Source organism: Notolabrus celidotus, chromosome 10 (genome assembly GCF_009762535.1).
Source record: "Notolabrus celidotus isolate fNotCel1 chromosome 10, fNotCel1.pri, whole genome shotgun sequence".
Lineage (NCBI taxonomy): Eukaryota > Metazoa > Chordata > Actinopteri > Labriformes > Labridae > Notolabrus > Notolabrus celidotus.
The window spans coordinates 21981344-22006638 of record NC_048281.1 but is presented as its reverse complement, the minus strand read 5'-3'; the positions used below and the strand labels follow the sequence as shown (position 1 = coordinate 22006638).

At 39.1% G+C, this 25295-nt stretch overlaps 1 protein-coding gene across 1 annotated transcript in view; it reads right to left on the bottom strand.

Annotated features, from left to right (window-relative positions):
• Positions 1 to 25295, bottom strand: part of epha6 (eph receptor A6) — a 212857-nt gene that overhangs the window by 39943 nt on the left and 147619 nt on the right. The window contains exons 6-8 of the mRNA XM_034694211.1: positions 7206 to 7330; positions 5835 to 5997; positions 1774 to 1882 (exon numbers count right to left, since the gene is read on the bottom strand). Coding sequence (XP_034550102.1) covers positions 1774 to 1882; positions 5835 to 5997; positions 7206 to 7330 — 397 coding nt within the window. The remainder of the gene's footprint in view (positions 1 to 1773; positions 1883 to 5834; positions 5998 to 7205; positions 7331 to 25295) is intronic.

Below are 25295 nucleotides of genomic sequence, written 5' to 3'. Positions count from 1 at the left end.
ACTCATTTCAGTTCAGGGGCCACATACAGCCCAATCTAATCTGAAGTGGGCCGGACCTCTACAATCATAATATAATAACCTATAAAGAAGGACAACTACATTTTTTCCTTTGTTTTAGTGCAAAAAAGTACAAGTACATGCTGAAAATATTCACATTTCATGAATTATCATTTTGCAAAAACAGATGTTGTATTTTTCGTCATGATGAGTCTCAAAGTGGGCTGAATATTATATTCGTTAAGCACTGAAACCTGCTGCGAACACACCAAGCACACAGGTTTCCCATTCACCTGACACAGAGTGTAATGTTTACAGCAAAAGAACATATAAATTATAATATTGAAGGAGGTAAAGTTAACTATTTTGGACCCCTCAGCTCCAGCATGAACAGTTTCCTTTCCGGACAGGGTTATAAGCAGTGGTGTATTGCTAGTGTTAGTAGGGATGGAGCACACCTATGACGTATACACATGTGTAGTAAGCATGCACACGATATGTGACTCCTTTTGAAAAATATGGATCCACCACTCCTGCTGTGACAAGTATACATATACGAAAACTTTAGTGTTGATTGGATCTTGAAGTGCTCTTGAAAACCTATGAATTTCAACCAGATTATGCAAACTACAAATATTATTTTTCCTCACTTTGAAAAAAAAAGTCCATGAGCGCCATTTAGGTGTGCTCTATCGGCACTATGATTGTATAAGCCCGCCCGAGGACAAATCTGAAATAGTAGTTACTTTTATATTTAAAAATTGCAGTTAATGTCTTCTCTGTCATTTTTTCACATTGGGAAGTCATCTGCGGGCCGGATTGAAACCCCTGGCGGGCTGGTTTTGGCCTGTGGGCCGTATGTTTGACACCCCTGCTTAAGAGTGTGTAAACTGTATCTTAATGGCAAAAAAGCTTTCCAACTACATTTCAAAACAAGCGTCTTGTACATAGCCTCACTTTGACTTTGGGTTACTTATAGATGCAACTTTGGTCCGTTAAATTAGTTCAACTTTTACCTCTTCTATCACACAGGAAATGGAATCCAAACTCCAATGTGAAAGTCCATTATTTTCCACCATGGCTGCCCCCTTTTCCAAAAACAGATTTTAAAGTCACAAAGTCTTCAATTTACCTGTTTTGTGTTTCCATTTAAACTAAAAAAAGCAATTTGCACATTTCCATTGTTATGTGTAATGAAAATGCACTCAAAACAACACCAGCTGACACCTGAAATTCCCAATTTGATTTGAACTGCTAGGTTCAATCTAACATTGCTGCACTACTTCACTGGTGTCAAATATCTTTTCACACATAATTAATTGGCTACCACAGTATGTGTGTTTTAAGTTTTCAGCCTCCTGGGTGCAGACCAATTGCGAGAAGCTTGGTACAGGGTGGCTGAAAATGTGCTCCCATTTATTGTGTGTTGCATCCATCGCTTCCAAGTTTTCTGGAATACCTAGCAATGAGAGCTGAACAGCTGGTGACACTTTTTAACAACTTTTCTTCCTCATTATGTCAAAGTCATCGAAACAAAGAAAACAGTGATACACTGTTTTGTAAACAGATCTTTTGGGGAGATTGACATTGATATTGAAAGGACTCCTAAGACAACAAATGAAGAAGAGAAGGTGGGCGGCACAACTCTAGGCTGTTAGACCAAACTGAAAACACATGAAATCATCTAAAATGATGAAGCACACAACAATAACTTGTTGATTTTACCAGTGAAGCAACAACAACAATATTAAATCAAATGTAGTGATGGGCTCTTACCTTCCAGTGATCAGGAGGAAGAGGGTGAGGATGACCAGGAGGGTAAATCCACCAACAGCTGCTGTGACGATGACCAACACCTGCCCTTGATCTGAAGCAATGTCTGAGGCTGGAGGGGAGTGGAAGAATGGAGAACAATTGAAAAGAATGAAAGAATCCAGTGGATGATAGGGGTAGGAGGACATTGAGCGAGTATTTAATGGAGGGAAGAAAATAAGGAATGATAAAAGCAGCAGAATGAGTAAAGGGAGAAATTAAAAGGAGACAGTATTATTTTCACTCAACATGATCTTTAATTCCTCCTTACATTCAGCATGCAAACTCTCATGACACATATTACGAAGAGGTTTTTGATCAGCTCTTTGTAATGTAAAAACTCTCGGTCAGCTTTCATACTGGAATGATTCATATGCCGGCTGCTGTTTAATTAATATTATTCATTCATGAAATTGTGATTTAGTCCATGATCATTTGGTTAAATTGGTCCCATTTGATATTCATGATTTTCCCTTTTCTGTGTCTTGTCACAAGGCTAACGAATCTGAGATAATTGAAAGATGATTGCTATTACCAAACTTATTTCTATAATATTTCACGCTTAATGAATATGAATTGGAGATCATAGTGCATGGTAGCTCGCCAAATGAGTGAGGCTTATACAGTATCTTGGTGTGTTGGTGTTAAGTCAAGAGCATGAGTGTGCAGGGTGTTAAGGCTGTGTATGTGTGTTTGTGTGTGTGTGTGTGTGTGGCTGGATAAAAGTAATTACAGTCCACTCAGAGGGAGGGAGAGTGAAAGTGGCGGTGGCCAGATCACACAAGACAATTCTCCCAGCCGTCAGCTTCACACACTCTTCACATCACTAACTAAGCAGACGTATTGGACTGACGCTGCTGTAATGAGCTGTGTGTGCGTGTATGTGCATGTGTATGTGTGTGTGTGGTGGAGAGAGAGAGAGACAGGCAGCAGAGGACAGGATGAAGAACACAAGGAGAAAGATGAGGAAACGGATGACAGAAGAGAGATAAAGACAAACATGAGAGACAGAAAGAGGAGGAAGTGGCTGACAAATACAGATGGATGAAAAAAACGAGTGCATGAGACAGTGAGTGACAGGCAGACAGGCAGACTGACAGGGAGGGAGAGAGCGACAGGGGCCAAATCTGCTTTCTCTTTCAGATAAAAGGCCAGCAGTACAAAGGCTTGGCCAAGCAGCGTCTGATCCACAGATAAAGCTCTGCAGCTTTGGAAGGGAGAGGGCCACTGTGAAGCCAAATCAGCCCTCAACAAATACCTGACCCAACATAAAAAGGCAGCTGGACCTTTGTATTTTATGAGTGGACTTGTGATGAAGCTACTACTAAGACACAAAAACACACTGATTCATAATACACCAAACATCAAAAACAGTGCTGTCATTACAACTACCAACTTAACATTTAAGGACTCTTGAGTTTGTGAAAAAAACCTTCCATAAAGATGAAATTCTTACTTTAGAGAAGTATAATTTTCTACCTACACTTTATCATTCTTTGAGTAACAAAAAGTCCTAATTTGTTTCCTAATTATGAAGACTAAAAACTTAGCAGTGTTTGAAATACTTGAAAGTATGACCCCAGCTTTATCTACATTTTCAAAGAAGATCTTTGAATAAATTTGACTGAATATATGTGGAAGTCAAAATTATCAGGAATTAACACTTTGCTTGCAACAAGCACATGCATAGGTCTTAAACTAAACCTATAAATAATGAATATTCTAAAAATAACTCTGGCTCTCAGGGTTAACATATTAACCACCTGTGATCAAGGTCTGAAATTAATGCATTATTTTTTAAATTGCTTGCTATTTTGTCCCTTTTGGCTCCCTGTAACTAAGCCTCTGCCTCTGTGATTTATTGTTTTATTTTGTAGTTCTTGATCACCGTGTGTCTGATTTAGTTTTACTTCCTGCCCTTGGCTGTCTCCCTCCATGTTGATTGCACTCATTAGTTTCACCTGTGTCCTTTGTCCACACCTGTTGCTCGTTACCCTGTGTTTTATTTGGTTTCTCTGTTTCCCCTATCCTATTAATGTTCATTACATCAATTCTGGTGTTCTTTGTGTTTTACTTTGTGCTCCCTGTGTTTTTTATTTGGATCAATTAAGATTTGATGTACATATTAGTCAAGCCTATATGTCAAGCCTATTTGTTGTTTCTTTGTATTTATAGCTAAGGTTATTGTTATTATATTTTTATTTTATTTTTTATTGTAGTTCTTATTCTTTTTCCTATTCTGCCTTGTACAAAGAGAGCACAGTTTACTGAAGTCAAATTCCTTGTGTGTTCAAGCATACTTGGCGAATAAAGCTGATTCTGATTCTAAAGCTGATTCTGATTTTGTTTATGGACATTTTTTAAATGATATTTAGTTTTCATCATTTGCCTTATTTAAAATTTTATTATTAAACCTTAACTATTCTGCACTTTCTGTTTGTTTGTACAAATGTGACATATGGACAGAAATAAAGACTATACATCCTACAAGCTAAGCTAACAGGTGCAGCTAATTACACTGATTTGAGCTGCTAACTGCATCACAAAAGACATCAGAGCACTATTTTGGAATTCATCAATCACTACAGACCCGTTGATGAAATAATATCAGGGCACTGGTAAGAATTGCTTTTTCATTGGTTAATATGGAATTAATAATATTGGTAATAATAATTGATAGGACTTGTATAGCGCTTTTATGGGTACTCAAAGTCGCTTTACAGAAAGTGCAAAAAAATAAGGCAAATAAATAAAACAGAAAAAAAGACAGAGGTGGGGCTGGAGTAGAGGTTATGTGCTGTAGGATTTTTTTGAACAGGAACGTCTTGAGGTGGTTTTTAAATGATTGAAGAGAGTCAGAGTTGCGGATGTGTGGAGAGAGAGTTCTAGAGAGTTTGGATAGCGATGGCAAAGGCTTGCATATGTTTCAGACATTTGTGTAGCTGAGCAGTATTTATTTTGAACAATAAATGTTGAAGTCAAGATCATAAATAACATATTTTTGCATTTATTTGATATCCAAATCAAGATGCAAGTAAGAGTGTATTCAAATTGTTAATATGGACTTTAAAACTGTATTGGTATACAAAATAATGGAATTTTTAACGTGAAAAGGATGATACGATTTGGTTTGTTTAGTAAAATGTTAAGATGTCAAATTAAACTTAACAGTCTAACTGCTTTAGGACAAACAAACACAAAAATGGCTACAGAAATATGGCAACTGGTCATAAGTTGTATATTATTGTGGTGGTCTAAGGGGAAAAATGTGTGCTATACACATCCATATTTCCTATATATAGATACACATTCTTGACGAAATCCATCTATCTGTCTGTCAGTCCATCTGTCCATCCATCTAGCAACCCACCACATTGTTGTAAGTTGTAATCCTGCCCTGACTGCATCTGTTGGTGGGCTCATATCCAGGCTCTCTATCTGCTGTTATGCCCTTGGCAGAGGCTGCCCTGAGCACCGCTCCAGGCTACATAAACTTTATCTGACCCTGAACTGCTGCTTGCTTGTTGTTAGAATCGTCTATGTAAGACTGTTCTGTGTCAAAGGTGAATATAAAAAACAAAGACAAACAAAACAAATAAAAAAACTCTACATTTCATTGAGTTCATTTCTTTTCTAATTCAGACCAGGTCAAAGCTACATTTTGATTTTGGTTGACCCTTTGAACCAGCTGGAACTCTCCCTAACACTGAATCAGTTGCCACAATAAATTAGTATTATCTTCATTTTTAAATCTTACTCAACTACATAAAAAATGGCAATTTGACCCATTTGTCAAACTAAAGCTAAGACCAAACCATGATCATGAGTCCAGAGTTAAATCCTTATTTAACTTTTTAGGTCATTTTAGGTGCAGCATCGTGCTTTTGAATTTCCTCTATTTTGTGATTTTGCACTAAAAAGACTGTTATCAGCAGAAGTAGGCTACAAACACACACAATCACACAAAGACAGATGTACCCCCCCCTCCCTAGAAACAGGTATTATAGATGGTGTCAGGTACTTACAGTCCCCTGTGGTTTCGTATTCATATTTCGGGGAGTAAGAACTGTATCCAGCTGGTGTGCGAGTGCGCACACTGAAGACGTACCAGGTTGCTGGTTTTAAACCTGAGATGATCACACTGGGAGCCCTGGTGCGTGTCGATGAGTAGCTCAGCTGCTCTTGTTCCTGTGGGAAAGAGTCGAAAATAATCAAAAGAAGCTAAAAAAAATGTTTTCACCTTGTTGGAAATATTCCTCTACTTGAGAATTCAGTGCCTAATTATTGCACAAGCAGTAAAATGTTAGTTTGTTAGTAACATTCAACAAAAGAAGGAGAACTAATAGTGTTTCGCTTTACTGCAAAAAAACATGGGGAACAGACAATTTGCTTTTGTTCTATGCAATGAGAACACAACTGAATCGTCCATTCAGCTTAAAAAAGCTTATAATCTGTCCTTTGCTGCACATTTGGAGAGCTTTATAACAGTATAATGGCTAGTACTGACTGGTTTTATCTTGGGACCCTTAAACTTTGTGGATTTTTTCCTTTTTCTGTCTTTCTCGGCTCATATATGAGACTGCATATCTGTGGATGTATTCACTACATTCCTGTACTCAACAATTCGACACATTGGTGAGCTGCATGTCTCAAAATTGCAAAAATCTTTGTGGTCCCTTAATGAAAACTCTGTTTATATTTGCATGGATTTTCATGCCAACAAAGCTTTAAATGTTGAAAGGACGATTTGTTTGTACATGGGTAGAGAACATGTATGAAAGAAGCATCCCGACTGATACGGCATCAAAGAGTTAAGGTTTAAATTTCCGAATTCTGTGGCTCTTTATTTGGACTGAGTTCAGATAACATCTCTTGGCAGGGTAATTTGACCCACTGAAACACTGATTTTAATAATGCTTTGGGCCATCAAGATGTGTTGGTCATAGGCCAAGTTTTCCTGTTTTAAACATGAAATCCTTGGATGGATTACATTGTACATACTCACACCTTCATGATATGTATTTATTTTGCCTTTTTTAATTGCTATGAATAAATATTTAACAAGGTCAGAAAAAACACAACTTATGCTGCTCTTTAATTCAATTGTAAACACCCAGCAAATTTTACTTTGCAAGTTTTTTAAAATAAGTATTATGTAATAAGCATTTTGTGTCAAGCAACTCATAAAGAACATTTTCCTTGCTTCATTGGCTGCCATTGTATCTCCTCTTTTATCTTGTAATATCTTGAAATCAGATTAAAATCTGGACTTGTTAGGTCAATGTGGCTTATATTAAGTGCAGTGAGATATTTTTTTACAAGAAATGAGACCAATAAACTCAGAAAGATTTGTGTTTTTACAGTTTGGATCTGGATATAAGAAGAGGTAGCTGTACCTTCTCATAATATTTGATCTCGTACTCGAGGATGGGTAGTGTCATTGGTTCTGGTTGCTGCCAGGAGAGAGCGATACTGTTCGGAGAGGCCCAGTCCTTCTTCAGAGTACTGACCAGAGATGGACCTATTAAAACACATAACAGAACAAACATCAGCTTTCATGTGTTAATTTGGTCACAGAAAAAGTAATGTGTGAAGCCTTCCTGGTAGAAACCTTGAAGAATAAAGTTAGCAAAAGTAATACTGTGAATTGATAGAACAAAAATGCTGCAGACAGTCGACCTTCACCTTTAAGCTTCCATAGCTCTGAGCAACAAAACAGATTGTCATCCACAAACCCTGTGATTTTCTATGACAGACATTATTTGTTGTTAGTCATTCTGCCCTTCTAACTGCTCTGAATGACTGACTGTGTAAACTCACTGCACACAACACGGCACAGCTGAAAATTCCCCCCATTCATTGTGTATTGCACCTATCCACCCCCCTGTTTAAAGCGTTCAGGGATACCCGGTGACGCAAGCCGAGCTGCTTTCAATGCCTCTTTTCTCCCCCAATCATCAATACAAAGAAAGATGAAGTATATTATTTAGCAAGTCAACCTTGTGGGGTGATGGTTAGATTGAGAAGAAGCCTCAATTTAAGACAGCAAAGGAAGCAGCCGAGGTGGGTGGCACATCTCTGGGCAAATTGGTTGCTTGTCAGTGGGTCTGCACCGTAAAAGGGAGTATTAATTACAAAAATAATTCAGGGAGCTCTATGAGTCAGGAAAATATGTTGTGTGCTGCTATATTTTAACAGGTAGACTAAACAGCTCCCTAAGGCATTATCAAAAGGGATGGTTGAAGTGTGAGTTTATCTAATTTTGGAATCTAAAATGCTCTTACAGTTGTGTAATTCAATTCAACATTAAACATTTTTGACTGAATCTTATGGAATGAAAACACAACTGAAGATCAGATCTGAATGTTTGGACTGCTAAAAAAACATATATTGATTTATTGTCTCCATTCTGTGTAATTTGTTGATTGGCAATTCCAGATGCATTATTGGAGGACTTCTTCTATCATATCTAATATTATTTTGTTATATAACCGCACAACAATGTAAAACCTTGTAAAAGTACTCTTGTGACTACTGGTAATGATGATAGTTCACATAATCTTTGATACTAGTGTGCAGAGCAATAGTTTGGACAAAATTAAAGCCAAGAAGAAGAACTTAAGATTCAGTCCCAATAAACAAAGAGGTGTTTCTTAACTCATTCCTGATCTTGTCCTGTTTTTAAATAAAGTATTTTTCAAATGTAAAGTCATCCCTCTCTGCCTTATCGCACCAGTAAGGTCCAGTTTTTCCTAAATAAGCAGTGAGGAAAACCCATTCAGTGAATAAACACCAAAAATATAAATATATCACTCACTTATGTTATATGAACCTCTGTTTTATTTGATAATTTATTATGGTGCAATTCATGTTGCAGAAACACTATTTTATTTTAATTCTATACATCATGCAAATGTGACAGTTATTTTCTGATAGTCCTTTTACATTTGGAATTTTATTCTGTTAATTTCAGCCACATTTTGAAAACATGAGAAAATGTTATTTATAACCATAACATACCAAACCAACACCAAGCAAAATTTTCCCCCAATTCGGTTCCCAAGGGACCCACTCAAATCACCACCCATGGGCCCTAGTGACTCACCACATTGCAAACCTCACCGCATTATTGCTTTACATTTATAAACTGTGTATGTGTGAATAGGCTGTATATATTGCCTGTAAAAGGCTTACACTCAAATTAGATCATAACGCATGAAGTTAATGTGAGGTTAGGAAAAACGTTTTTCTATGTAGTCTTTATCTATTTGCATGCAAACATGTTAAGCTACAATGTGTTTTCCTTATAGCCTGCTAAAGTAATATAAGCACGCCAACATAATTGCCATCATTTAGCTCACAATTTAGCCTTATTGTAGCCTCACACAGCTGCTAACACGGCTGCAGACTTATGTGTATGAAGGGAAAATTTGTTGACCTCAGCAAGAAATCAGTTTGAGAAAAATGTGCACTAAATACAAAGAGAGAGGGGATTTCAGCATCCAGTCTTTATTGTGGCTATACAGTACATCAAGGAATATCATGTTCGACAACATATGTGTATGTGCTTCGACACATGAGACCCACAGTAGATTAAATCATGCCGAGCTCCTCAATACCCAAGCTAACATTCAATTATTAATTTAAAAAAGCAACAGTTCAGTCAAGTCCTAGGAAAGAAAACCTTCATGGCTTTTCCCTTCTCCCATAGGATCATCCTTTTCTAATTGAAAATAACTCAAGTAAGCTACATCTTCTTTTCCTGGGCTGCATTAGCTGTGCTCCAAGAATTTCCGTTGGGTAAATAATTGCACTGAGCTCCCAAGAGGGGTCAGCAGATGTAACTGCCCAGAGAGTCGTTATTATATATTATATCATCTAATGTTACAGAGCTGACTCATTATGTGGATAGAAAATATAGTCTTGCTTGTCTCATGTGTATTCAATGGGAAATGATGACACTGACATTATTTATTCTACAGTAGCGTGTCTGGAGAAGCTGCTCGAAGTCTTTACATTAACTCTGGGTTTAAGGAGAGGCTTACTGTTCAGGAGAAGCACATAGAGTGAGGGATGAGGTTTTTTTTGGGGAGGATGTGAAGGACAGTCCTTGATTTAAGGCTGGGGGGCTGGATACGATGAGAGCTGTGAGCTGCGTGAGTCGAGGCTTGTTAGCAAGAGACCTACTGCTACTAATCTGCTAGAATGAGCCAGAAGTGAACTCTTCTGTTCCCATCAACCCTCTCTTACTTCTCTCTTTCCCTCACCACCTGCCTCTTTTTTTTTCTTTCCCTCTCCATCTGTTGTTGGCTTTATCTCTTCATATCCTCATACAGGCTTTTAACTCTCCAGCCTTCCAGCATATCTTCCCATCTCGCGTCTCACCCGTAGTTGGAAGAAATTAATTGCCAGCGTATAATAGAGCAGGAACTCAAGTAGAAGAGGAGTTTGAACTTGGTTGGAAAGAATTGGGGGACACGGAGATTTAGCAATGCTTCAAAAACAACATTTAGTACAAGAAAAGCAGAACGATTCCAACTGTGTAGATAAAAATTCAGCTGTTAGAAGGACACTGAGGTGGGTATGCAAAAGGCTGATTTCAGTTGCCTGCTATGGTGCAGTGGTTCTGACTTTTTGGAATTCACGTAAAATAATCTTAAGTTTCATGTGATTAAACTGAAACATTTGACAATATATGTTTCGAAAAGGACAGCCGAGCATATTTCCACGGCTGACTGGGGCAAATCTTATAGGAGAAATACAGAAATGATGCAAATACAACTTCATAAAAAATCTAAAACTAGCTGCAAAGCCAAAACAATACATACTTTTGGCTTTGCATCATAACTGTATGTGCAGTATATTTGCTTTACATGCATTTTTGTAGCTTCCTGCAGCAAAATGCTTTCATTCACAGAACGTTCCCATTTTGTAGGGGCTTTGGATTATTGCATGTTTTGTGTGAATATGCATAATCCTGTAATTTGCAGCCCACTCCTTGTGATAAAAATCTCTTGGCCCGTTATGGTAAGTTTGCCCTTTTCAGCCAAATGCAAAAGAGCTACCATGACCAATTCTCTTCCACACAACTTCTACACCTTGTGGTAATTACTACTTAATATCATTGTTCGCATGCCCAGCTCATGAGCTCTGTGACTGATGATTAAAAACATGCAGTTAATCAAGCAGCCCACAACTCAGGTCAGTAACTGGATGAAAGCTTGGTGATGAAATAGGGCTGGAGGGGTTATGTGAACTGCTCAGTGTTTGATATAAAGCGACAATCACGTTTACTTGGAATGCATTTTAATGCTTGACTTCTCCGTAATAACCAACAACATAATAGCCATTTAAAATTGGGTAGGTTGTCAGAATTTTTGGTGCTTATAAAACAACATAATATCATGCGTGAGTGAAAATGGCTAATAGTTTTAGCTTAATCAACAAGCTCAAAGGGCAGCAGTTGTGCACATATACATATAAATGTTAGGGTTCTTTGTGTAAGAGTGCATGTGTGTGCATATTTATTTCTCATAAGAGAGGGTACAAAGCTGCTGGAGTAGAGAATAAACCCTCTTTCTTCCAGCAACACAATAAACTGACATCTTATTAGGTGTTATTATTACATATAACCTCTCATATGACCATTTTACTCGGAGCGCACTCATATCCTCTGCTCTGTCTGTCCTCAGTGGCAGAGAAAATTCATCTCAGGGGGATTTTATCTGATCTAACTCTGTCTAATGAAGCACTCTGTTGAAGCTGGGACGTTGCAGGGTTCCCTTCCCTGCTTATGCCAGCTGGGTACAACAGAGGCGGCACGGCTTTGTGCTTTGCAGCAAGAGTCACGCAGAGGAGGCATCAAACTAAGACACAGCAAGATGGTTGGCATCTGCTGCTAGCATATTGGCCCCTGATAGGGAACAATAAACACAGCCTAAATACAATCTCCCCCTGACTCTCAGATTCAAATCAGCCTCCCACCGCAAGGCACTGCAAAATGCACACTCACACAACTCACACGAGTTGTGCAAGCAAACAAGGGAACACAGTTTGCAGGGAGCAAGAGTGCGCAAACAAACAGCCAAGAGCTGACGTGCAAATACAATAAGTTTGCCTGAGATGCTGGATGACTGTCTGTCTGGAAGAAAATAATAGCCAGAAGAAATGTGACAACTCTGCTTTTATGTCAAGGAGGAACACAGGAATTCCTTTTCGAGGGAACAAAAAGGCCTCAGTTGCTCTGATTGAGCCATTTTTCAAAAACCGAGAATAACTTATGCCTGTACTATGTTTTTTTGTTTTTCAATTTCAAGAGTTTCTAAATAAGAGGCCCCTAAAATAAGCTCCCTGTTACACAAAAACATTTAATTGGATTTTGCATCTAATGGTGCTTTAAGTTAAAGTGATATTACCTGAATTTAATGTTGGGTAGAAGTACTGGAGTTCACATTGTGGATCTTTTCCAATGAAATATAGATGCATCTTACAGAACGAGCGAGAACAGAATGTGCTTTTGACTAAAGCCTGGTTTATACTTCGCCATAGGTCTGTGTAGCCCTTTTCGGCTGCAGAAGTCTGGTGTGCACCTCCTCCAAATTGTAACTCATGGCAAAATGACGCAGAGCGTAAGCCCTGGGATTGGTCCGCTGCACAGCATCATAGTTCCTGCATTTACAACACTTCTGGAATCGCTGTACATTTAATCTTCTCTCTATTCTACCATGAACTCATTGCTGTTTGATAAACGGTAACATCTATCAGTTCTTAATAAACATAATACGTTCAGAATGGTTGTGAGAAAGCAAGCAGAAGTGCAGTGGGCCGGGAACAGGCAACCTGACTATCAGAGAGACCACACTGCCCTTAAGCGTTTCGGCGCAACACGGACACATCGACGCACGAGTATATAGTGCTCATGTCCGTGTTGGCCACTGCTGTGTATGGTCCACGCAGAAGTATAAACCAGGGTTCAGAGTGAAACACATCATACATTAAATATCATGTTAGCATTGGTCTCTTGAAACTTATGTTACAGAAATGTTTATATTTAGTGAAAGGAGTCTCTAAACCTTAGCTGTTGCTAAAAATATACTTTTAGATTATATGTTACAGTGAGAAGTGAGAGTGGATAATGCATGCTTTCTATACTTGAAAACTCATGTGGACATATATATCTAAACAGCTATCAAAACCTGATCATATTGAAGCTAGGATATCCTGCGGTTCCATCATAAGTCAGATCAGAATTCTTAGACAGCATCAGCAGTGCACTCAGACAACGTTCGACAGAGTGAAACACACTAGACATTAGAGTTTTTGGACTGCTACTGTGTGCAAAGCGTGGGTAGATTGTTTGTTACCAACAATCACTGTCTCCAGGCAAAGGCAAGATATCTGAGGACACAGGACACACTGCAACCGTCTTTAATGATTCTGTTTGTGGGTTATTAGACCTGCAGCATGAAATCTGCCAGAGGAACTCACACTCTTTTTGTGAGATGCAGCAGCATTGGAAAGCCATTAGAAACACCAGTCAATTACGATGCCCGATGGATGGATTTTCCAGTCAAGCGTGGTTAAGCTCAACATAAACTAATGGGGAGTCTTTAAATGAGCTTGACCTGCATATGATTTTAATTAGCTTTCCTGCCCTAAAGGCTTCCATTAACTGTTTGAAAAAATCAATAGAGCCAGTATTGATGCTGTGCGAGAGCTTAAACGATGTCCTAACACTCCACTGATTCAGTGGCGATAGAGAGATAGAGTGAAAGAGAAACACATACACAATATAGGTGCTGTTGTTTACGGCTGTCATATTGATATGCGTCCCCTCTTCAGTGTGTCTGGCTCGGTTTTTCTCAAAGCTGACTCAAATTGGTCTTTCAGTTTGCATCTACGTAACTAATAAGAAGACACATTCAAGCACACACATTGTGTACAGACATATGAATATTTAATCTCTTGAATTACACTTTTCTAATACCATTCAACTCGACTCCATGAGCTGCCTGCGAATGACAAATGTGTGGCGTGCTTCAGTGGCAATTTGAGAAAGTAAGTGAATGAGTGAAAGAATTGAAGTTGTCTTCAGTGCTCCTACAGGGAACTCAAGTAATCAGTGTCACATTTCTGGTGTCTGTAATCTCTGCATGAACGTCTGTGTGTGTGTGTCTGTGGTTTTGTGTGTCTCGCTTTTACACATGCCCGAGAAAAAAAAATTGAGGTGACATGAGGTCTGCTTCGGGGACCATCATCATTACCCTTCATTAATACTGGAGGTCATTCCAATTACACTGTGGGTCATCTACTCTCTGACACATACTCTAAGCATAAACAAGCAGACAACACCAGAGACCTGAGCGCTGTCACATAAACTGCTCTGAGTCTAATTACAGGGAGTTCATATCCAGCTAAAGTAAGTGACTGCTATGCTCCACTCAAGCTAGCACATTTTGATTGCAGTTGTTGCCTCATTAGTGTTGACCTTAGTGTTGTAGAGTCAGATCTGCCTGCATTATGTGTCTGTTAGATGGACTGTCGGGACGTGTGTTAAAGAATTGATCCATCATTTACAGCCTCAGCAGGCTTCCCATCTACCCAGCCATACCACTCATTTTTAGAGGGCTGGAACTAATAAATGCAATCAGGTGAAAGAAGGTGAATGCCAGCTACAGGTCACCACTCAACCACTGGGCCTGCCCAAGTACAACACCATTAAAGTGTACTAAGAAAACACTTTAAGTGAATCAATATTAGCGTGTTGTGGGTTTTAGTATTTTTTTTATCTGACAACTTTGGAGACTTATTATTGACTGCTTTTGATGTAACATTAAAACTTTACACACAGACTATGCAGAAAAAGAGAGAGAGAGAAATACTGAAGGCTCTTACATATTGCTTGTTCAAGGTGTTATATTAACACACCTGTTAAGCCTTGTCTGCAATGTGCAACGATAGACCGTCAGTATCCGCGACATCACCAATCTGTTTCTGAAGCGCTGTTTTTGAAGCCTACCTTCTGTGGGTGCCATATTGGAAAAACCGGACTCAATCTGTCGAGGTAATGTGAGGTAAAGAGGCGGGCTTTGAGCCTCCTCGCCAACAGCTACAGTGTTCCTGCCTGTCAATCAAGTCAGCTGAGCCTCTCAATGTGGAAAACTCTTAATCTTAATATCTTCCAAACCTAACGCATTCTGAAAAAATGTACCCCTCTGTACAGTGTGTGCCGAAAGAGGAATGAGCTATTCAGACTAGAATCAGATTTTGAACCAGGCTGTGAACATGTTTATTTCTGCTGTAAAGATCGGCTTTTTTAAATTGGTGTGTATGTGGTTTCTGGTACTTCCGGAGCCAGCCTCAAGTGGACGCTCAAGGAACTGCAGTTTTTAACACTTCCCCTTTGACTTTAATTCCCGTGGCCTGAGGTTGCTGCTTGTGTGCAATACAAGGATGTAGAATGGTGGGGTGAAGTCATAGAGGCGAAATGAGTGAAGGACAGTAGCCATGTAGCATCAGAGGGGAATAGTGCTGTATGTATGTGCAATGGGACACAATATTTGTCTGTGAGGAGTTTGATGTACAAGTTGAAGGGTGTGATGGCAGACAGACATCATAACTGAGCTGCTGTGGCACAAGAGAGAGACCTCCTAAAGCACTGTTAGAGGTGCAACCTTCCCCTTTGTTAAAAACCTATTTAGTCATCTATTAAAAGCCTTTGAGTGTTGCAGTAACCAATGTGTACCTCTTTGGTTATTGATTCACAACTTAATAAACTAGTCTCCTCAAACATGGCAGAATAATAAAGTTGGGTTTTGTGGTGCTATAAAACAAACTGCTGAAGAATAAAGTTTAAAAGCGTATGTAAAGTTGGACTGAAACTAATGACCAGTTTGGGGGAAGTCACTATGTGTAGTGCTGTGAGCAAGATTTTCAAGAAAAAGAGGGAAAGAAATCAGTCTTTTTGACCAACGGCATGTCTAGTTGTTGAACACCTGCTGTTATGCAGCTACCAGGCTGTGATTTTGGACCCAGCCTTACTTATAAAAAGTTTAAATATTGGTGACCATGGGTTTGTCATACAGGGTTTCTACCAACAGATTTCTTCAACGCTGTTACTTTTATAACACCTTTTCTGCAAGGACCGTTGGGAACTCTGGATTATTGTCCACGAACATAATACTGGCCATTGCGAGGCACAGGTGCATGAGTACATGATACTTCTTCTTTTATTCCAATGTGTACCTACACTTGCTCCACATTTCTTTCTCCTTCTTCTTCACTACAATCTCCATATAAAGTGCTGCAATTTTGGTAGCCAATCATCAACTGCAATCTCTCTCCCCACGGTGGTGAAATGTGCTTTTTTTCTAGTGGCATATTGTGGCTGCCTGCAGTTTCAGAGAGGAAAATGGATCTGACCCTTATGACACTAAATAGCTGTCAACCGGATCTAAACTGGGACAGTTTCTCGTTCCCTTGGTACACCTGCACCCCCCCTCCCTGCTGTGGTGGCTGTCTTTAGTATGACAGTAGAGAAAAGCTCCAAAGACTTCTTCGCCCCAACCAGATGGTGGGTACAACAGTCACCCGGACCATTTATCATGTGTATCTGCTGAGCACAGGGAGTTAACAGGTAATTAAAATCATCAGTCACGCAACAAAAGCAAGGATTGGAGAGGCAGAGATGAAAAAAGCACAGGAAAGAGACCTCTCTGGATGTTTTGGAGCCTTTTACTCTCTTTTGTGGTAGGAGAGAAGAGACTGAGAAAATAAAAGAAGGTAAGGTAAAAAAGTAAGGAGCACAAAAACAGAGGCAAATCAAAGAACCCCAGAGAGACATAGTCTGACTTTGAATAGTCTTTGACACACAGACAGTGAGAAACATTTTAACCTTTTACTTCTTATTGATAATCTGTACTAAAGCAGTGGATGGATTAGAAGAAAGACAGATACAAAGCAAAAAGAAGCGTTGTCCGCTGTCTCGTAGGAGAGGTTTGCGCCTTAGCTAGCCTGTCTGACACTCTGAGGTCCCGTCTTTAATAGGGTCCCAGCTTCCCACTGATCCCTCTTGTTCCCACTTAATGGGGACGTGGAGAGGCAATGACGTGTGGGAAAGGCCAGTGAAACCGGCCCTTAACTGGCCCACCACAATCAATACTCATTTGGCCTCCACCTCTCTTTCCCCAAAAGTAATTAATGAGAAGAAGGGAGGAATCTGGCTGCTGACAGCTGATTTCCCTGCCGGTCTCTGTCCTTAGAATCCCGTTCACTTCTCATGCTGCTACTTAAAGCTTCATTATACTTGAAACTGAGTATTCAGTAAGAAGAAACAGCAAAGGTGAGGGCAGACACAGGTGTCAATGCATAATTTTCTCACATGTGTTAGAATAAAAATAACTGAGATAATTAATCAGTCAATATTTATCAGCATAGTGCTTAAACTGCAACTTTACATCAAGAGCAGCTGTAGACTGCATAAGCAACTAACACGAGATAAAATGAGATGTCCTCTTCAATTTTGTGAGTTCAGTAAAACATACATTTACTTCTTCAATGTGAAACTTTGTGTCTTCAAACGTAACAAGGAGAAACTTGGTTGATTAGACATTTATTGTACAATGGGTAACCAAAGCGTCACTGTTTACTTATGATTCAAACAACCATTTTAATTCGGTAAATCATTAAACATTTTATCTGTATTTAACTGTTTTTTTTTATAACCCATCTTTCTTACTAATTACCTAGCTGTATTAAAGACATGATTGTGATTGGTCAGAACCCCATAACAACAGTAATTAATTCTCAATGGCAAGAGTGATGCCAGGGACAATCTGATCACACTTCATACCAAGTCAAAGCGTGTAAAGCAGGCCTGCATATTTCACCACTCCCTGTTGCCACCAAATAAAAAACCTCAGTTAGCATTCTTACTTTGTCAACACTGTGGCAGAATGTTAGTTTCCATATCTACTAGTCTTGAGAGTCAGAGATTACAGACAGTTACCAGGTACAGATTTGAGAGCACTGGAAGAACTACTGGGCTCTAACCATCTCTGGAAAAGTGGATTAAGATCCTGCAAACAAGGCAACAGCAGCAGAGCTGGTAAATTGAGTTGTGCTATTTATTTTGACGTGTGCTGCTGACCTCTTGGCCAGGTCGCCCTTGTAAATGAGGTCTTGATCTCAGTTGGTCTTATCTGGTTAAATAAAGGTTAAAAAAAAAAAAAAAAGTGCACCTTTACGTTTAATGGTTGCTACAAAGTAACTTAAACCACAGATGTTCATAGCAAAAATGTTGAAAGTTGAGAGGTTTGTCAACTTATATTCCTGGAAGAGTTCTGTTCACCTTGTCTAATGTTTACTTCTTCAGTGTGCACTTTGGTGTAATTTATAACACCTCATGTTTTAACTTCTAATAAGAATCTGTTGCCACAAAAGTGTTACCTAATGTGGGATCGAAGGGGACTATTTTTTTAGGTGTATAAAGAATTTTTTTTTAATCCAATAACATTATCTTTAAATTAATGTTTTGCATAAAACTTTGTACTTTACTTAGTAATAAGCAGGATAATATATAGTGAATGGGTGGTTATGCAAATTAGAATCCCTAAGGGTGAGCAACATGCAGACACAAAGTTATAGACATTACGCTCTTCATACATTATCCCTTAATCGCAAACATAACATAAGATATTATGTGGTAGCATCTTGAAATTTTCAGAAAGTCAATTTTTGCTGACTGTAGAATTCAATTACAACTTTGTCAGGTTTTATTTGTATTAAATTATACTTATAATGTGCAAATGTATATTTCTTAAAAATGTAATACTGTGCTGCACAAGCTGCCCCATATGCTTTTTGAACTGATTCTATCAGAACATTTAATTCATATTGCAAAATTCTAATGATGATGATGATGATGATGATGATGATGATGATGATGATGACGATGATGGCAATGTCAGTGAAGATACCTGTGGTTTTGAATTTCAGGAGACAAACTGATCTATTCACAATTTAAATGTTGTTCTTACAAATCTGTGCAGGTAAAGCAACTCAACCTCGTTGTGAAACAAAAAAAAAACTGCTTTGACTTGTGACACATAAAGTTATCACTGTCAGATCACAGCAGAAGGAAAACTTTCAGAGCTTCAAAGTCTCCTCTTGTCTCCTCTCCTCTGTGAACAGGAGTGCAGGGGGAGAGGAGTGCCACTGCAGTGGAGGTACAGTATAAATAGCAGTCAACCCTCCTATAGCACCCAGAGCAGACTTACTGCAGCAGAATGCACAGCAGGCAGCGTGGCAATGCGCTCTTTCCCATAGAGCACATTTCAAGCTGAGACATCTATACACATCCCTGCTGTCAAAGTCAGCCATCCTGGAGTTAAAATAGCCCACACAACTCATACAATGCTGTGGAAATGGGTCATGAAGGATTGCTTGAATGCAGAAGACAGCGTGCACTTTAAAAGCACTCATAATACACAAGGTGGCAGTAAATATTTTGAAGAATAATGTAGACTCAAGGGCCCAGTCTTTCAACGAAAAGGTCACGGTTTTATGATTTTTTTTTATTTTTACGAGGATGTTCTCTTCCTGTTCATCCTTCTTCTTCTGTCACATTGGCTGAGTACACAAAGTTTTTTAGTGTCTTTCACTTCCATGTACCAGATAGTAAAAGTGGGACAAAATGACACTTAAGGGAAAGAAAATGGTCGTACTAATCAATATTAACAAACTATTGCTCAAGGAGCCTCATGACTAATAATGACTAATATCACCCACAAGGTACTTACAGCCTGACAGTTTGATACTAACCCTGACAGGAAAAGACAAACAAATTCAGGAATGATGACTGACATGAAGCTATGTACCTGACGTCTTCCACAAAAAGGAGCAGAAAAGCTCAACAAAAGAAAGCTTGTCAGTGTATTTGATGTCTCACTCTGAGTATATTTGAAGACACGGTGGAAATGGGGTATAAACTGTAAGACCTTAAGCTGAGTGAGTCTTCAGCGGTTGTAAAAATGTATAAAGGTCCACGGAGATTTAAGTTAGCATGGCTGTCATTATGAATGGTTTGATGGAGTGCGGCTAATGCAATTTCATTTAAATGAACTGAAGCGACAAAAGGCATTGGCAACTGATTTATCTAACTTTCAGAAGACAATGGGGCAGCATTCTTAGGAGGAAATTCAGCCCGAAGATTGAAGAGGGGATTGAGGTGGGAGTTGAGAGAGAGAAAACTTCAGAGAACATCCATCAGGATTGCAGAACAATGAATCCAATCACTCTGTATTAATGAGCCGAAGCTTAAAATAGTTCCCGTTTTGAGGTGAAGTCAGGGGAAATGATCTTTGCAGGGGGGGGGGGGGAGAAGCTTCCTGATAAAAGTCTGGGCATAAATCATTTTGCCGAGTAGAAATAGCTAATCTCTTTCCTTCAAACTCCCCACCTGCTCTGAACACTGCTGAATAGTGATCCTTGGGAATAGCTATTCTTAACACTGACTGGTGAATGGGTGACTTACAGTATGTCTGGAGGGCTCACAGAAGCTGGCTGAAGATATATGGCCACATACAACCCTGTATGTGGGAAGCTCAATGACGCCATGAAAAAAAAGGTGCAGCAGAAAGGAGGTTTTCCAAAGTCCTGCATCCAGCCTCAGTGCAGATTGACTCATTTCCGTCTTGTAAGTATTCATGGAGCTCTACTGGATTCATCAGTATGATCATTTTTTAAATGATACTTGCACTGAGCAGCACTGAATTTGATTTCTGCAAATGCTATATGCTTGATTGAACACAATTAGCGAGCAAGGACTGAAGCCTTTACTTTAAAACAGGTTCAATATCCCTAGTCTTCCTTTTATTACCATTAGCTTCACCAAGCATAAGAATCAAATAGTGATGGTTATTATCCCTGTAAGCGTAAGCGTCCTAATCTAGCCATTAGCCCCACCACATGAGAGTTAGGGCAATGCAACACTTGGTGAACACTGCATGCCTGAGCAGCAGCTCGGCACACCAGATCCTTTGCTCTTCATTTTGAAACAGACGCAGCTTCAGCACGGCAACATCTACGGCGGAGTGGAAACGAAGTGGGTTAAACAAAGATTGATTAGAAAATTGTCTGATGATAATTATATTGAATCAATATTAGTAATTTTGGCACGTTTTGCTTCTGTTTCAATGCCTGTTTCTGTAAATGTAATGATACAACTGCATTATTCTTTTTTAAATTTTACGACTTCACAATGCAACATTTGATTATTTATGACTATTTTCAGAGGCAGAACTTTGGAGAGAGTTAACAATTGAAAGTAACAGCAACAGAATTCATAGTGAAGACAGCAAAACTTTTTTCCCAAAACCACGTCTGTAAAACTGATGTAGTAATGTAAACATTTAGATTTTTGATTTGAATTATTTGTTGTGATTAGCTGTGGCTATATTATCTCAAAGAACAAACAAAAAAACACCTGGTGCTTCTTCTGGCACTAGATTGCACCTGATAGAACCTGTGGCCAACCAACTTGAAGCACTTTGTCGCACTTAATAAGGTTTTTCCCTCCAGTCTAAAGTCTTGCTTGTGTTGTACGTCGCTTTGGACAAAAGCATCTGCTAAATGAAATTGTAGAATTGTAGATTTTTAGTTTGTTACGTGAACACGAACACGATTCTTGTGTCTTGTGAGCTAGCTTAAATGCTAAACTAGGACAGCATGGAAACTACATCCATTACAAGCATTAGCATTGTCATTGTTGGAATATAAGGCCCTGTTCACACAGAAACATTTTCCAATAATAAAACAGTAAACTTTTGTTGCATTTTGGGAAACTAAAGACCTAAACTTTTGAAACCAATTCCAAAGTGGAATTTTTAAGAAACGCAACCCCTACGGTCAGCATGTTAATAGGCACAACGCAGATCTTCTGAAAACCCCATTCCCACATACTCATAATGTTCCCAATTAAATAGCTTTGTGCAAGTATAATAACAACAATGGCAGACTACCTGGCTATGTTTCTGCTGCTGAATCTCCCGAGTTTATTTCCGCTTCTCCAGAAAAAGTTAATGGTTTTGAAGTGTGCATTCACCATAGCTTTCTTGTGTTTTTGTACCCATTGCTCTGTTGTAGAGCAGCCATCATGTGGATGTAGATTTTTTTAAACACAAGGGACAGACTATTCTGTTTTTAATGGGGCCATTCTCCTGTAAACAAGGCCTTAATGTGGGCATCCTGTATCTTCAACACTTGAAGAGCTGCTCATTAGCAATCATCATCATGCTTCACTAACAGGAAAGTAAACCCAATAGCTTATTGCTGTTTATCCTAATAAATGGTATTTATTCTGCAAAAGCCCGAGACAAATATAACTCTGTCTCTGAACAAATAAATTATTCTTGTCACTGGTGTCAGAACTTTCAGAGCAACGATAAAAAATAAGCTTTGGGGCATTTTTACATTAAACTAAAGCATATCAATTACTTGGGCGTTTACACTGATCTCCCAGGTAATTCAGACTAATCTGCTATGTGTGTCCCTAAAGTTTGTGTTAACTGTATGACTTTGTCCCGAGCCCACCCTAACTGATGTTACCCATATTAATCAGGTCTGTATTTGTATGCTGAAAGCTGAATACAAATAAACAGATTCGAGGCCAACATCGGAACAGATCTCCCTACTGAGCCCAGCTGCGCTAATATGCCCCTTTTCACCTCGTTTTCACTTTCCCTGGCCTTTTATCACCTCTCTCTTTGTCAGTGTCCTCCACAAAACTCAGTCCAAATCCAACTCCATGCGACTAACAGCGGCCTAAAACGTACAACTCTACCTCAAAACCCTCACGATCTATAAATAAAATACACAAATGCCAAAGATTAGACATTAAGTATTTATAGTACACCTTAAACCTGAAAAATGATTATTGTATACTCTATCCCTGACTCTGCATCTGTTACTTTTCTCTCAACAGGTCGTCACTGATCTACTCTGAGCTTCTATTAGTGGTTTTGTATGAGTGTGTGTATGCTTGAGAGTGTGTGTGGTAGCAGCAGGTCATCTAAAAGAGGGTGCTGAAGGGCAGGAATGGGCAGGGGGCAACAGATGCCCCAGGTCACATCATGCCCCATGGGAAGCCAGCTAAACAAACCTGCCAACAAACACTGTGAGCAAACACCTGCTAACATCATATCGCAGATGCCCACATTATTATTTCCACACACACACACACACACACACACACACACACACACACACACACACACACACACACACACACACACACACACACACACACACAAACAAACACACACACACACACACACACACACACATATTTATCCTCCTGTGTTCTGTACTTTCTAGTATTTTGTTCCTTTAGTAAAATAATATATAACGCTAATTGACTTGCCATCTTTCATATGATGTAGTTTTTTGATTACAAGTAACTGTTGCTGAATTGTGCAAGTAAAACATTTGGAACTGTTGAGTTTCACACAATGTAACGACCAGGTCAACTTTGTACTTCTTAATGTTTACAACTTGGCTCTCATTGAAATAGCAACAAGTACACAGAGATGGAGCTTGTGCAAGGAAATGCCCAAATCTAGTTTAAGATGCTAGTCTGCTGTAAATCTTTGGGGCTACATAAATAAAGCCAACAAGCAACTTCTAATGTGATCACAAACCAGTGATGTCATTGAAGTTAGAACAGGAATCTCGGCGTAGCAAAATTGTCAAGCAACCTTCTCCTTTTTTTGTACCTTATAGTGAGTTATGTGTCTGTAGTAAAAATAAACTCACGTAATATCATGAAATTGTAGCTGAAAACTGTAATACTGCGGAAATAAAAGAGACATTCTCTGTTTCAATATGCTGTTGTTGTTTTTTAGGGTAGCTCTTGCTCTCTTTCTTTTCCCAGAAGACTGTAAAGAGTGACATCTATTTTGCCACTAATTTACCACTATGCTGGACCAGATTAAACATGCCATAGGTCAATGCATGCACAGACAAAGACGCATCAGCATGGTTGCATTCCCACCTGGGATCATTTGCAATGATCATTTAATCAAATTAGGTCAAATAAGAAACCACAAGAAGAGTGAGGGAGGTGGAAAATTACTGCATAAACTGTTGTTCTTTGTGTTTCTCTGTGCTTGTGTAAGGGTGATAGAAACTGTTGCAGATGCAGTTTCTCCAAAGGTCGCAGATGGGAGGTTTGAAGGAAACTGGTGCTGGTGTGGAGTTTCTCCAAGGCCGCAGACGGGAGGTTTCCTGAACTCCCGTCCTAGCTATTTCACGTTGCTTGCTTACATATCCTGTTATGCTCTCTCATGTGTCCTGTTTCTTACTTAGCCAATTATCTCTGTTAGACTAGAGGATTTTACCTTTTTTGGAAGAGCTTCCTGTCATATGCCACACATGTTTTCACTGGTTCATATACTCTGTTTTCATGCACTTTCACGGAGGAAGCCTGACATCGACTGAGAGAAGTTCACTTGTTGTCACTGCTTTCTCCCTCTTTGCAAAGAGTGTTGATAATAAAGATTTGACTAAAAACAACCATTTGTTTCTCCTTAAGACTATTTCATCCATCACGCTGACATCATAACCTGAACAAGAAATTGTCATTACAAGAGCTACACAAACAGAAAAGGAACATGCAAATATCATACAGAGAGGACTGAGGGATATTTTAAAGAGTTGCATTATTGGATTGAGCAAAAAAAAAAAAAACATAAAAATTGAACTAATATATAATCTGTAGTAGAATAAGCCTAAATGGAGGATGAAATACAAATGATAATAATGAGATTTAAAATAGTTAGATTCTGGCCTCTAATGTGTTCTTCCTTATTTTCTTTAACTCAGCCTTTTAGCTTTTGACATGCTAGGATACTAAAGATTTAGAAGTATTTTGTTGCACAATTAATCAGTAGTATGAAAAAGCAAATTTTTTGTGTACTTTGGTATGCGTATGTATATATATTACAGATGAATGTTTAGTTGGTAGATAAGCCTGAGAAACCAGGAGCAGAGCAAATCCATTGTGAGTTCTGCTGGGAGTCCTTATAGTAAGAAAAGGAGAGCTAAGGCTAATTAGAAATACAGAAGATCTTACGTTTTTCTCTGTCTTTTCTTCTCTGTTTCTCTTTCCCCCACCACCAGTCACCCTCTGACGACTCTCTTTATTTATCTCATTTTTTCGTACCCCATGTCTCATTCTTCTCTTCTCTAAATTCTTTGCTCTTTGCAGAGCTGAAGGCAGCGAGCGGCTGGCCTGTGATCCAATCACAGGCTGGCTGCAGCAATCACCGTCTGCTGATTGGTTTTATAATCCTCACTCAGGATCTCAGATGGTAGAGAATCAGCTGGCCAAGGAGTGCTCTTCTGAAAGCTGTCATACTGATGCACACGCTCATGCACGCACATACACACACCTGCATGCTCACACATGCGCCTGTCAAAACAACACACAG